Source organism: Gopherus evgoodei, chromosome 22 (genome assembly GCF_007399415.2).
Source record: "Gopherus evgoodei ecotype Sinaloan lineage chromosome 22, rGopEvg1_v1.p, whole genome shotgun sequence".
Taxonomy (NCBI): Eukaryota; Metazoa; Chordata; order Testudines; family Testudinidae; genus Gopherus; species Gopherus evgoodei.
Genome location: NC_044343.1, coordinates 16,018,678 through 16,032,459, shown reverse-complemented (window position 1 = coordinate 16,032,459; position 13,782 = coordinate 16,018,678). Strand labels below are relative to the sequence as shown.

Below are 13,782 nucleotides of genomic sequence, written 5' to 3'. Positions count from 1 at the left end.
GTGGCTCCTGCGTGGCTGACTGGTTCCGAGCTGCGCTGCTCTACGCCTGTGAGAGAGGTGCTCTTGAGCAGCAGGAAACCGTCCACAAGAGCCACATATTCAGCGAAATGGAAGCGCTTCTCCTGTTGGTGCGTAGAGAGAAATCTCTGCCCTATGGAAGTTTCGGTATCCGAAATCTTAGACTACGTTTTGTCCCTCAAAGGGCAAGGTCTGGCCTTATCGTCGTTGTGAGTCCACCTAGCAGCTATCTCCACCTTTCACCCGGGTGCGGACGGTCGCTCCGTTTTTTCTCACCCGACGGTGTCGAGATTCCTTAAAGGGCTGGAACGTTTATTCCCTAACGTCCGTCCCCCTGCTCCAACCTGGGATCTTAACCTGGTGTTGTCCCGGCTCATGGGGCCCCCCTTTGAGCCGTTAGCTACTTGCTCCCTGCTCTACCTCTCTTGGAAAACTGCCTTTCTAGTGGCTATCACCTCAGCTAGACGGGTGTCGGAGCTCCGAGCTCTTGTGGTAGACCCCCCATATACGGTCTTCCACAAGGATAAGGTGCAGCTGAGACCACACCCTGCTTTTCTGCCCAAGGTGGTCTCAGCCTTTCACGTCAACCAAGAGATTTTCCTTCCGGTTTTTTTCCCAAAACCTCACTCCTCAGGCAGGGAGCAGCAGCTCCACTCGCTGGATGTCCGTAGGGCTCTCGCGTTCTACATAGAGAGGACTAAGCCCTTCCGAAAATCCCCCCAACTTTTCGTGGCGGTAGCAGATCGTATGAAAGGTCTTCCTATCTCCTCCCAGAGGGTATCCTCTTGGGTTACGTCCTGTATCAGGACCTGTTATGACTTGGCCCATGTCCCTACGGGCCGTGTGACTGCGCATTCCACCAGGGCGCAGGCGTCGTCGCTAGCTTTCCTCGCCCGTGTGCCCATCCAGGAAATCTGTCGGGCAGCGACCTGGTCATCGGTCCACACCTTTGCTTCCCACTACGCCCTGGTCCAGCAGTCGAGGGAGGATGCGGCCTTCGGAACTGCAGTGCTCCGTGCCGCGACTTCTCACTCCGACCCCACCGCCTAGGTATGGCTTGGGAGTCACCTACCTGGAATGGATGTGAGCAATCACTCGAAGAAGAAAAGACGGTTACTCACCTTTGTAACTGTTGTTCTTCGAGATGTGTTGCTCACATCCATTCCACACCCGCCCTCCTTCCCCACTGTCGGAGTAGCCGGCAAGAAGGAACTGAGGAGCGGGCGGGCCGGCAGGGGTATATATAGAGCGCCATGGCGGCGCCACTCTAGGGGGCGACCTGCCGGCCCACTGGAGTTGCTAGGGTAAAAAAGTTTCCGACGAACATGCACGCGCGGCGCGCACACCTACCTGGAATGGATGTGAGCAACACATCTCGAAGAACAACAGTTACAAAGGTGAGTAACCGTCTTATGAGCTCCTTTTCAAACCTGAGGTCCAGCCTTGTGGTTCAGAGGAGCCACCCATGAATGTGGTGCAGGCTTGCTCTCCAGTTACACCTTCTCTCTGCACTGGGGGGATTAGGGATGCTGCTGCTGGGGTGGAGGGTGCTGCTGCTGTGGGTGCCGCCTCATTTTTTAGGGTATTTTTAATCAAATATCACAGAAGTCACTAAACCTGCGATTTTTACTTAATTTACTGTCATTGCGTTTTGACTTGACTTCTTTCAAAATAGCAAGAAATCTGCTGCTCTAATTGTGGCTGATGTTGTCCAAGGAACAAGTCTGTGACAGGAGAGATGATGGCTTCTACTTGAAGTCAGTATTTGGCTGCAGGACATCAATCTCAGGGCATTATATTCACTCCATGACTGCATGAAAAGCACACTTTTTCAGTGGCCCTTATATTTCTCATTTTCCAAAGTAGAAGAATCCGTTGAGTCTACAGGGGGAGACATTATTCTGTTCAGCCTGGGCACTGTAGAGCAGGGGCTGGGGAGTAGCTTTAGGCCTTCTCTCCTATCATGTCGCAGGAGGTGGAGTCTAAGCTGAGTGGACGGCCTTTGTTTCACCTCTGAGTACAGTGTTGTGATGCATCTGAACATAGTGGTATGTGGCAAAAAGATGCACACCATGGAAGTGGCAAGGGTGGAGGACACTGGAAAAAAAAATAGAATGAATTCCTTAATTTTGGGACAGAAATGGTTTCGTTTTTGTCTGCCCAGGCAACATGGGTTAATTGGATTGGCAGTTGAAAACTCAGTCTTCCTACCGATACACTTGCATCTTTTGTGCTGATAAGTGGGGTCTCAGGTCCACCAAGGAATGAGATCTTACCAAAACCCTTGCTTACTGTTACAACACTGAACAGTTAACTGTAGTCCAGAGTTCTGTAAATCTGCCACTGGCTTTCTCTTATTCTGACTCTACTGTTGCGCATGTGTGCGTGCATGCGTAGTTAAAGCGTTTAAAACTCAGATTTAATGCTTTTAAAATAATTTTTCTGTACTCCTTTCCCTTTAGCTATGTAGCCTTTGATAGTTTGGAAATCTGGCAGTCTTTTCAGGTGACAATAGAATTTTAATGCTCTTTTGTTCCTGGGGTGTGTGGTTTTTTTTTTTTAAGCTCCTCCTTATTGTCCATATCAATATGTGCTCCCAGTATGGTTACCATTTCTTTCTCTCATCAATTGCCTACATCTTCTGTCATAAACAGATAGTTAAGGGTTAATGCCTCTTTTACCTGTAAAGGGTTAAGAAGCTCAGTAAACCTGCCTGACACTTGACCAGAGGACCAATAAAGGGACAAGATACTTTCAAATCTTGATGGAGGAAAGTCTTTGTTTGTGCTCTTTGTTTTGGGTGGTGTTCGCTCTTGGGACTAAGAGGGACCAGACGTCAATCCAGCCTCTCCAAATCTTTCTAAACCAGTCTCTCATGTTTCAAAATTGTAAGTAACAGCCAGGCAAGGCGGATTAGTTTTGTTTTTGTTTTCTCAACTTGTAAATGTCCTTTTTTGCTGAGAGGATTTCACCTCTGTTTGCTGTAACTTTGAACCTAAGGCTAGAGGGGGTTCCTCTGGGCTATACAAATTTGATTACCCTGTAAAGTATTTTCCATCCTGATTTTACGGAGATGATTTTTACCTTTCTTCTTTAATTAAAAGCTTTCTTTTTAAGAACCTGATTGATTTTTCCTTGTTTTAAGATCCAAGGGAATTGATCTGGACTCACCAGGGATTGGTGGGGGAAAGGAGGGGGGATGGTTAATTTCTCCTTGTTTTAAGATCCAAGGGGGTTTGGATCTGTGTTCACCAGGGAATTGGTGAAGTCCCTCAAGGCCACCCAGGGAGGGGAGAGTTTTGGAGGGACAGGAAGTGCTCCAGACACTGACTTCTGGATGGTGGCGGTGTACCAGATCTAAACTAGTAATTAAGGTTAGAAGTGTCTATGCAGGTCCCCACATTTGTACCCTAAAGTTCAGAATGGGGAAGGAACCTTGACATCTTCCAGCTATTATCTGTCATGTCTTTTCCATTTGATTTCTCATTTATGTGGTGTTACTTAATGTGCCCACTTAACCAAAAAAACTACAGTTCTTCTGTTGCAAGAGAGGCTACTTTGGTTAGAAAGCCATTTTGGTTATCAAAAATTTTGCTGAATAATACAACTTTAAACAAAGTTAACAAAAACTTTTCCAATAAACTTCTGTTATTTAGCTTTGTTAAAGTTATTTAAAGGGGTCAAATTCTCAAACACCGCCCCCCCAAAACAACCAAAAAAATCTTAATGGGACTGTGGTCTGTTTGCCCAAAGTGTGTCCCAAGATAATGCAGTTTTTCTTCCTATACATGATAGAAAGATGCTTAAAGAATGTCTTGTCATTTTCTGTAACATTGGTGCCCACCTCTTGCTTCATCAGTTAGAACATTGATCCAGAAGACTTCCAAATCCTGTTTCTGAATTAATTAACTTTTAAAATAGTTAATGGAATCTCTGATATAGAATGCCACATCTTCTCATACCCATTCTGTCCTTCCTAAATAGTTAAAATGAACCTGAAAGTGTGTGGGAGAAATTTATCTCTAAACAGATATGATGTTAAAGCTCTAACTGCTGTTCTCCTTTCTGAATTGCTGCTGCTTTGTTTTGTTGTACTTCTGTTGTGCCTTGGCATGAGTGCTTCATAAGAATGTTACTTGGTGCCCATTATACCCTGAACCACTTACAATACACGTGGATGGTATAATGCACAGAAAAATAGGAAATGGGATTCTCTTCCTTTCTGTTAGAATATAGTGTGGAGCCAAATACTAAAATACGTAGACAGGAATTTTGTCCCCAAGCCTTGCACCTTGGCTTAGTGTTTTGTTTTTGAGTTTCAAATGCACAGACTTTTGATCTTATCAAGTTTTGCAGACTAAGCAGTTAGGCACATTCAATACTTGGATGTGAGACTACCTAAGGAAGATGGAGTTGCTGGGGAGAACTATAGTTGAGTATGCAGTGAATCATTACTGAACCAATGGTGAATAATAGGTATATTTGGATTTCTTAAGAGTCTATCCTAGGTCTTAGGCACATTATTAAAGAGCGTACACTATTCAATCTGAGATCTAAGAATGAAATTCACTTCACTCACTTAGCAACTGTTCCATAACAGCACAAAGTGGCCTAATGTACCCACTAACTCCATCTCTAAACTAGGACGAGGAGTCCTACTATGAACTGCCTCTTCTGACACAGCCTGTCAGCACTGCTCTCTCTGAACAGGGTTGCATAACATGGTGGTAAATAATGCCAGCAGCCATTGGCCTGTGTATAATGTGAATATCAGTTTATCTCTACTGGTTTTAGCAAGAATGGGAAACTTAAAAAAAAATAAAATAAAAACTGCCCACAACAACCCCCTGGTATAGATGGAGCCTTTGTGCAGCTTCTAGAGTAGCAGAGCTGTAACAGTGCCAGAAAAGAGTCTCTCCAAGCCTACATAATCTCCAAATCCTCACTAGTTGACATAATTTGCTGAAAAAAAAATGAGCAGGATGTAACAGACAGTGTATTGGAGTTCACATTTGTCCCTCATCCCATTACTGCAGGCTATCTGAGGCACATAGGATCCAAAGCCACTCCCCCGTTTATATAAGGCTTTGTCTGTTCTAGGAGGCTTTTTCTAACATAGTTTACCAGCAAAACCAGTTTAGTGTAGATGCAGTTATATTGATATAACTGTGCTTGTCCAAGTATAAGCACGATTATACCAATACATCTGTATCCACACTAGGGCATATTTCAGTATGGCTATGCTGAAATCACGACCCCAGCTGATGTAGTTATAATGTTACTATTTTTGTGTAGACCAGACCTAAGACTCCTGGAATGCTGAATGGGGATGGAGCAGAAGCCATTGCTCGGCAAGAACTCCACTCAGTCATATTGTACTGGAGGAACAGAGACCCTAAGAGCTTCTGAAAACCTTCAAAACTTGTGGAATCTTAAAGCCTGCTGAACAGTGGTCTCTAGCTCTGCATGCATCTTCTGCTTTGCGGGTTGCTTCTTTTTCTGGCTCGTGGAACTGTTGAAGGATCAAATTTTCTCGTGGTATACTGTGTGCTGTCCCCATGATAAGAACATAATGGCCATACTGGGTCAGACCAAAGATCCATCTAGCCCATTATCCTGTCTTCTGACAGTGGCCAATGCCAAGTGTCCCAGAGGGAATGAACAGAACAGGTAATCACCAAGTGATCCATCCTCTGTCATGCATTCCCAGTTTCTGACAGACAGAGGCTAGACACACCATCCCTGTCCCATGTTATTGAGCAATGGGTGAGTTAGATGGAAGAACACACTGTGTGTGGCACAGAAGAATTTATCTCTGATATAGCCTGGGAAAGATTTGAAATTCCAATTTCCTAAGTCTAATTTGTTCATTTTCAATTGACAAGTGCATGTTGGAGATTTTCCTTGTGAAAATGAAATTAAACCTTATGGGAAGTTGCATCCAAATAGTGTGATTCCAGTGTACCCTTATGTATGGCAGTGATGGGTCACCCAGAATGAAAGGTCCTCTGGATGTGAAAACTGCTATGTTTCTATTGGTGTCATTGGCAAGTGCTATGTGCAGGAGCAATAATATAGCCATACTGAATCTCTGAGGAGAACTTTCTAAATTTGGTATGTCCACACTGAGTTAAGCTCCTATGTGCTACATACAACCTTCATGGTTATCAGCTGTGTCAACAAAACTTCTGGTGACTAGACGTTCAAATACTAGGCAGTGAGTTAAAGGAAACGAGTAAGAATGCATATGCAGCAAGTAAACTAAAAAAAGACTCTTGTGTGAAGTAATTTTCAAGTTTTGCTTGACAGAAACAACAAGGCTCACTTCAGAAATTTAACAGGATGAGCATCATAGTTGTACCCCATTTTTTTCTTTAGATTAGGTATTTGAGATCATTCTTACTGCTGCCGCCACTTTCTGATAGTGCAGCACGCTTTATTTTTCTTTCTCTTCTGCTTTGTCATCAAGTTTCTCTTCCTTTTCACCACTGTCTTTAGTCCTCTTCTCTGCCCCCTCCTTCCCCCAGGATCTTTCCACTGGTGTTAATCTCCTTCATACTTCTGAATAGTGTTCCCATAATCATTCATAGATCACCTGCAGTGATCCTGGTTGGACCTAAATCTTGTACCTGCCTATGGTCTCATTGTGTCCTAAAAGTAGAAAAAGCTTGGCAACGTAAAAAAAAAAAGCATAAGGAGAGAAGGCTATTAGGTAGAAAAAGGGACTGGATGGGTGGCTGGAGGCAGCGTGGAGGTGGCTTACATTTTCTAGGATTTCAGGGGAAAAAAATACTACTATATAGTAGGAAAAGCAGGAGTGCAAGAACTCCACTCAGTCTTTGTAGGTATTACTGGAAATAAACTGTTGGCCAGACTAATTCTTGGATTCTAAATTTAAAGATGTGAAACTGGATTAAGATACCAAATCTTTAATTTCCTCAATCCAAAATCAATTGTGGCTTATATCTAAGGGATGATATTACCTCAAGTAACCCTATAAAGCAGTAGTAATCTAAGTAAAAAGGACTAGATGGTATCAGATCCTAGGGCTTAATCCACTTCAGTTTGGTTCTTAGATTTGGGTGCTGTAAACCTGTGGGTGTTTGTTTCTCTATTTTTGTTCTTTAAATAAATCCTTAATTAAAAGAATGGGTCACTTCTAAACAGTAGGTCCATGCTTTCTGTTCAGAGTAGCATGGTGTATCTTTCTCGTCTTAAAACAAGAATCAAGAAACCCATTAGTCACTAAATAGAGATTTCATTGATGGGATTGTTTCCCAAGTGGCTGACTCCACTGCCTTGGCACGGTAGGTCTTTCCACTTGGAGAATTCCGCATCTCTCTATTTGCAGGGGATTGGGTATATTGCCCTGGGAGCCGGCTTCTCCCACTCGTTTAGTAATTTGAGGATGCGATGTGATGGTTTGTGATTGATTGATCACAGGGTCTGTTAGTGCAGGCATAGTATCTTGGGTCCCACCTGCAGCCAACCACAGTTTTTGGTATTCACATGCGACTGACGAAGTGGGTATTCACCCACGAAAGCTTATGCTCAAATACATCTGTTAGTCTTCCAGGTGCCACAGGACTCTCTTAAATTTTTTACTTTTCTCTTTGAAATTCAGTCTTCAGGATAATCACTGTATCTATTTCTTTCCTTATCTTAGGTGAGTGGAGTCAAGACCCTCTATGAATCTGAACTGGCTGATGCCCGAAGAGTTCTGGATGAGACGGCAAGAGAGAGGGCAAAACTGCAGATTGAAATAGGAAAGCTAAGAGCAGAACTTGATGAGATCAATAAGAAGTAAGGAAACTGAACTTCAGTGTGATTTTTTTTTTTTTTTTAACTATCATTCAGAATAATGGGTAACATTAGCACATTTTAGACTAGATGATCATAATGGTCCCTTCTGACCTTAAAGTCTATGAGATTGGTATTGATGGATGGTTTTCTAAAGTGTGCTGTAGCTTTACAAGAAGTTACGGGCTTGATGCAGGAATCACTTGGTGAAACTCTGTCCTGCTTTGTGCAGAATTCTGACCAGATGATCATCATTGCCTCTCATGGCATTAAAATCTGACCACTTTCTTTGAGTGCTTGCACATATTCATTTCAATGTAAATGTGTGTGCACACCGAGCCCAGTTGCCGGAAATTTTGCCCTCAGCGATATCCGTTGGATTGGCTCTAACACGCTCTGGTGTTGCATGCTCATAGCACTGGTATAAGGGGCTCTGCCGACCTTGCTCTCCTTCAGTTCCTTCTTACAGCCCGTGATGGTTGTTGGCAATTTCCTTCCTTAATGGTTTTCTAATCTTTAATGTAAATAGTTCTCATAGTTTTTAGTAGTTAAGTTAGGTTTACATAGTTTGGACGCCTCCATCCGTAGATAGCAGAGTTGTCCTTTGTCCCGGTGCTGAGACTTGCCTTCATGCAGCAAGTCTATGCCTCTGAACAGTCCTCACCTGAGCTGTCTCAGGTGTTTAGGGGAAACTCGTAGGAAGGACTGCTGCCAAATTTGTAAAGAATACAAGCCATGGAGCTAGAAGAACCACACTTCTCATTTGAAGGTCCTCCTCAGACCCGTAGCTTCAGCCTCAGTGCAGAGTGCTCCTCCATCAACACAGGTCCCTCGGCACTGATCGTCTTCGCCCGTGCCTAAGAAGTACCAGGAGAGGAGCTGGTTTCCGGTGCCAAAGGACAAAGACGGGGAGAGCGAGACCCATGCTGGACTGCTCTTCATCCTTGGTACCATGTCACCAGGTGCCCACAGCCCTGGTTCCACAGCATCCTATGATGCCCACTCAATACCACTGTACTGGCCAACTTGTGGGCCCGTCGATCCCTGAAGCATTTGCGGCTGCCAGGGATCTTTTGATCCTGCTGGTACCAGGCTCCCTGGACAGTCAGGGCTTGGTACTGTCAGTACCCCCAAACAGCAGGGAGTTGATGCCAGTACCCAGACCAGTGATCCCATGACCTTTTTGTCTGGCGGGCGCCAGACGAAGGACCGTGGCCGCCGAGAAGTGACGTTGCCGCCGAAACGCTGCAGAAATTCGGGTGCTCCACCGCCGGCCAGGACATTGGGGACCCCTGACCTAGACAGTCAGTGCATCTGCTGTCCAAGAGGAAATCCTTGTTGACAGCCTCAAAGTCCCCCAGGCAGCCTTCTCCAGCACCCACTGGCACGGCACCGCCGTGATCTCCGCAATGCACCTCTTCGTCCTCTCGGAGGAAGATTAGTATTTCTCCCCCCCCCCACCACCACCAAAGTGACCGACGTTGCTGCTCCCTGCGCTGTTCCCAGTCCATCACAGCACTGAGTTCATCAGGACCTCTGGGTGCCTGGCCACCATACCCATGGGGCTCAACCACCACCCCTGCAGTTGCCTTTTTGGAACCTGTGGGGGTTTTGTCCACCGCAAGGGACCCCTTCATCGTGATCTTATTCAGTCATCCTGGAGGCTACAGTATCCCTAGTACCGTGTAGACACACCCTGGAACCAGACTCTGGTACCGACCATGGTACCAGACCGCAAGAGGAAGCCCCTGAGGCTCCTGTGGACACCGATTCAGGCTCCCCATCTGGGTTTAGCTTCCTCTTCATACTCTGTCGATGAAGCCACAGCGGCATCTGGGTCTCCCCACCTCTAGATGACCACAAGGCATACCAAGACCTTACTGAAATGAGTAGCCTTAAACCTAGGGGTCCAAGCAGAGGTGGTTAAGAAGGTGACATGGCCTCATGGATATTCTATGGTCAGTGATCCTATCCAGAGTTGCTTTGCTTCTACACAATGCCATTGTGTTCCCTATTAAGGTGCTATGGCAAACCCCGGCCTCCCTTCCATCAACAGCAAAACACTCGGCTCATAAATACTTTGTTCTGGCCAAGGGGTATAAGTTCCTCTTTTCCTCTGGGTTCATTGGTGCTTGCAGTGGCCAATGCGCAAGACTGCCATTGAGGGCCAAGCTCTCTGCCTCAAACAAATGACCCTAAGAAGCTGGACCTCCTTGGGTGCAAGGCTTACTCTTCAGGGGGCCTGCAACTTCATATCGCAAACCAGCAGACCCTGCTAGGGTGTTACAACTTCAGTGCCCTGGTCTTCTACATACAAAGGTCCAAACCATTCTATAGATCCACTCAGTTGTTCCTAGCGATGCAGAAAGAATGAAAGATCTCGCCATTTCACCACAGAGAAACTCATTGTGGATCACTTCATGTATCAAGACATGTTACATCTGAACACCTCACCCTGGCTAACCTAGTGGCTCTATAATGTCTCAAGCTTCTTCCACAGCTTTTTTTAGCACAGGTTCCAATTCAGGACATCTGCTGGATGACAACCTGTTTGTTGGTTCTTATGTTCACCATGCTATACGCCATTACACAACAGGCCAGAGACTATTTTGGCTGGGCTGTATTGCAATCAGTTTGCCCTTGATCTCTGAACCCACCTCTGAGGTGGCTGCTTGTAAGTCACCTGCATTGGAAGGGACATGTGCAGGCACTCAAAGAAAAATGGTTACTAACCTTTCTGTAACTGTTCTTGATGTGTTTCACATCTGTTCCAAAATGCACCTCCTGTCCCCTCTTTGGAGGCGGTCGATCAGAAGAAAGTGAGGGAGGGTAAGGTTGGCGAGGCCTCTTTATACTGGTGCCATGAGCACATGACACTAGAGGTCGCTAGAGCCGACCCAACAGGTACCGCTAAGAGAAATGTCTGTCAACTGTGCTCGGGGCACTCACACGCCTACATTGGAATGGATATGTGCAACACATTTTGAAGAACAATGGTTACAAAAAGGTTACTGATTGTTTTTTGTCTTTGTCTGTGTCCAGATAGGTTTTATTTTTGAAGTTTAATAGGAGGGTGGGGGGTGAGGTGGGAGCTGGGTTTGGTTTAGTACACCCAGGGCTTGAAAAACCTTTCTCCGAGATGAAAACAAGACCTTGTCTACTGAGGTATTGGGTGTCTACATCAGCTGTAGTGCTTCTGTGGAATCTAAGGTCTGTTCCTGCTCCAACAAGCAGTAGAGTACAAGACTTACCAGGTTCAGTGCTTGTATTCAGTACCATGTGGGCAGCAGTAAAACTGAGAATATCAAGTTAATTAAGATGCTGCTTGGTAACGCAATGAGCAGCAAAGGAAGATACTGGAGTTATGTAGGACAACGACCCCAAAACAACTGCTGGCGGAGTAGACTAGCAGATCCTGCTTCATAGTCCCTTCTTTCAAATTGATCTGACTGCTGCAGGTGTGGGGGGGAGGCAGGAATTCATGCTCTTTAAGCAGCTAGAGGGGGCTGAACTTTACATTTTTCAGCTACCTACTAGATTATGGGAAAGAGCCCCTAAAATGTGTCCAGCAACAGCAGCTTGATAAATCCCAGCTCTCTTCCCTTCTTAACAGCTGGTTGCATAGAAGCAGGACTTGTGCGGTGCATTTGGGAGTGGTTTCTCCTGTGCCTTCATAGGTGTGTGCAGCACATATCATTAGGGTGTGCACCCAGGGAGCCATGCCCTAGTCCCGCCCTGCCCCCATCCACTCCCTCCTACTTCCCGCTCCCTAACTGCCCCCCAGGACCCCACCCCCATCTGAGCCTCCCTGCTCCTTGTCCTCTGACTGCCCCCTAGGACACTACCCGCTATCTGTCCCCTGACTGTCCTGACCCCTATCCTCCCCCCCACCCCCTGACAGACGCCAAAACTACCATGTCCCATCCAACCCCCCCTGTTCCCTGACTGCCCCTTCCAGAGACTCTCCCACCCCCTATCCAACCCACCCTGCTCCCTGTCTCCTGACTGCCCCCACCCCTTATCCAACCTGCCCCGGACTCCTTACCATGAGGCTCCTAGCAGCATGTTCTGCTCTGCGCAGAGCCAAACCCTGGCCTGCAGGAGCATGCAGCCCCGCCTCTCAGAATGCTGCATGCGTGGTGGCAAGGCTCTGAATGAGCAGGGAACATGTCTGCCTCTCTGCAGAACTCTGGCCCCCAGAGCGCTGTGGGTGCTGCTGCATGGCTGTAGGGGAGGGGCCGGTGGCTTGCTGTGCTCCGGGAGCGTAGACCCTCCGGCTTGCCGTGCCAGGAGAGTGGGGCCATTTCCCCACCCCTGCATTAGGGTGTGCCTGGGCACACCCAGTGTTGTCAGATGCTACCGGTGTGGTGCTCTGCTCTGTTCAATGTTGATATCACTCGGCTGCATGCGTGTGTTCCCTCTGTGTGCTGCTCCAGCTCTGCAGATAGCTGACACAGCAGACCCGAAGAGAACCCCCAATGACCGCAGAGTCTAGTAAGGTACGAAGGCACGTTGACCAGGTTTATTGCCGTATGGACACAATAGTAGTTCCCCGTAGATTTTTACTCTAGCTCAGGGCATGCTACGAGAAAGTGCCTCTTGACAATGGACTTGGCTCAGTCAGCGGCAGGACTTTCCACTGCCCCCTCGACCGGACAAAGAGACTGCCCCAGGGATGCATTCTTATACACAGGTACAAACAAGTTACATATTACTCCTGACGTATTGAGGTGCAACCCCTCTACGTAGTAAGGTGCTGCCTCTCACCTTGTACATGTTGGTTTGAACAAAACAACTCTATCCATCATATTACCCTTTTGGCCCTGTCATTGGGATGGGTCAGCCTGTTCCTTGTTATCTGTGTGGAGTGTACAAGTATGCGAATGTTCTGATATCTGGTGTCCAGTACCTTTTAGGTATGTCTCTTTCTGCAGCATCAACCCTCTCCTTGCCTGCTGCTGTGAGCAGGGCTGCCTCTGGCTCACAGCTTCACTTTGCTTTGTTAGCAAAGTCTTGACCATTACTTTAGTTCAGGCCTCATACAGGGCTCTGATACCAAGGTTTATATCTTAGGGCCTCTACTTACTACACCTGGCATACCTCATGTGCATGCCTATGTGTGCCTTCCTCATGGGTTTTAGTCCTCTACTTCTGCCTCAAAATAGATATGGAAGATTTTTAAGTGGGGAGGAGAACATCCACCAAAAGGGTCCAGGAGAGAGCCCCTGATACTTGCCCACTAGCAGCTGTCAGGAAAAGGAGAGAGGCTGGGATATAAATCTCTAGATGATAGGTGCCTGGCAGACTTGAAGTCTTGCATATGCTTGTCTTGTTCCTCATTGAGCTGTTAATGAATGCATGTGGCAGAATGTTTCACATAACACAAGCAAAGTAAGATCAGTCTTCGTAAATTTTGGTGTGAAACATAGCTATAACTGAGGAAATTATTATGAATCCTGTAGCTCACATTTATATTCGAGAAGCTGAATAGTATAGAATGAAGAATCAAAGCCTTTTCACTAGTGTTCAGACCCTAGAGCATGTACATAGCCAACATTTCTGTAAATGTACCAGGGATAACCTTTCCTATAGTAACTGATCCCAGGTACATTTACAGAATTGTTTAAATCCAGTGTCAGAATTTTTGATTTAGTTGTGAATCAAATAGAACTGGCTTTTTAAAAATGGTATTTAATTGAGTAAAACTTAATCATTCTGTGGAGGCTACTATTTCCTAGTGAAGAGGCAGGTCTGACTTGAAATGGGGAGATGTTTCTGTTCCATTCAGCTAACGAGATTTCTTTGAATGCTGTTATGCAAGTTATAACATCTAAAAGTGTTTATGGGTCTCACATACACAATTTAATCTGAAAATTTGTACTTGTCATCCTTTCTCCACACTTATAGAATAAATGTGTAACCAAATGTGGTGGCTTCTGTTCAAACTGAATGTGTCAGTCTAAT

The 13,782-nt window shown here is 46.0% G+C and overlaps 1 protein-coding gene and 1 long non-coding RNA gene across 3 annotated transcripts in view; one reads left to right on the top strand and one right to left on the bottom strand.

Moving 5' to 3' along the window:
• LMNB2 (lamin B2) overlaps positions 1-13,782 on the top strand; it is a 106,051-nt gene that overhangs the window by 29,649 nt on the left and 62,620 nt on the right. For both annotated transcript variants that reach the window (XM_030540835.1, XM_030540834.1), the window contains exon 2: positions 7,685-7,821. In XM_030540835.1, the coding sequence (XP_030396695.1) occupies positions 7,685-7,821 (137 nt within the window). The remainder of the gene's footprint in view (positions 1-7,684; positions 7,822-13,782) is intronic.
• On the bottom strand, positions 1,627-12,157 carry LOC115638835. The gene is made up of 2 exons (XR_003997531.1): positions 11,864-12,157; positions 1,627-2,115 (listed from the first exon to the last, which is right to left on the bottom strand). It is a non-coding gene; the product is annotated as an uncharacterized LOC115638835 (long non-coding RNA).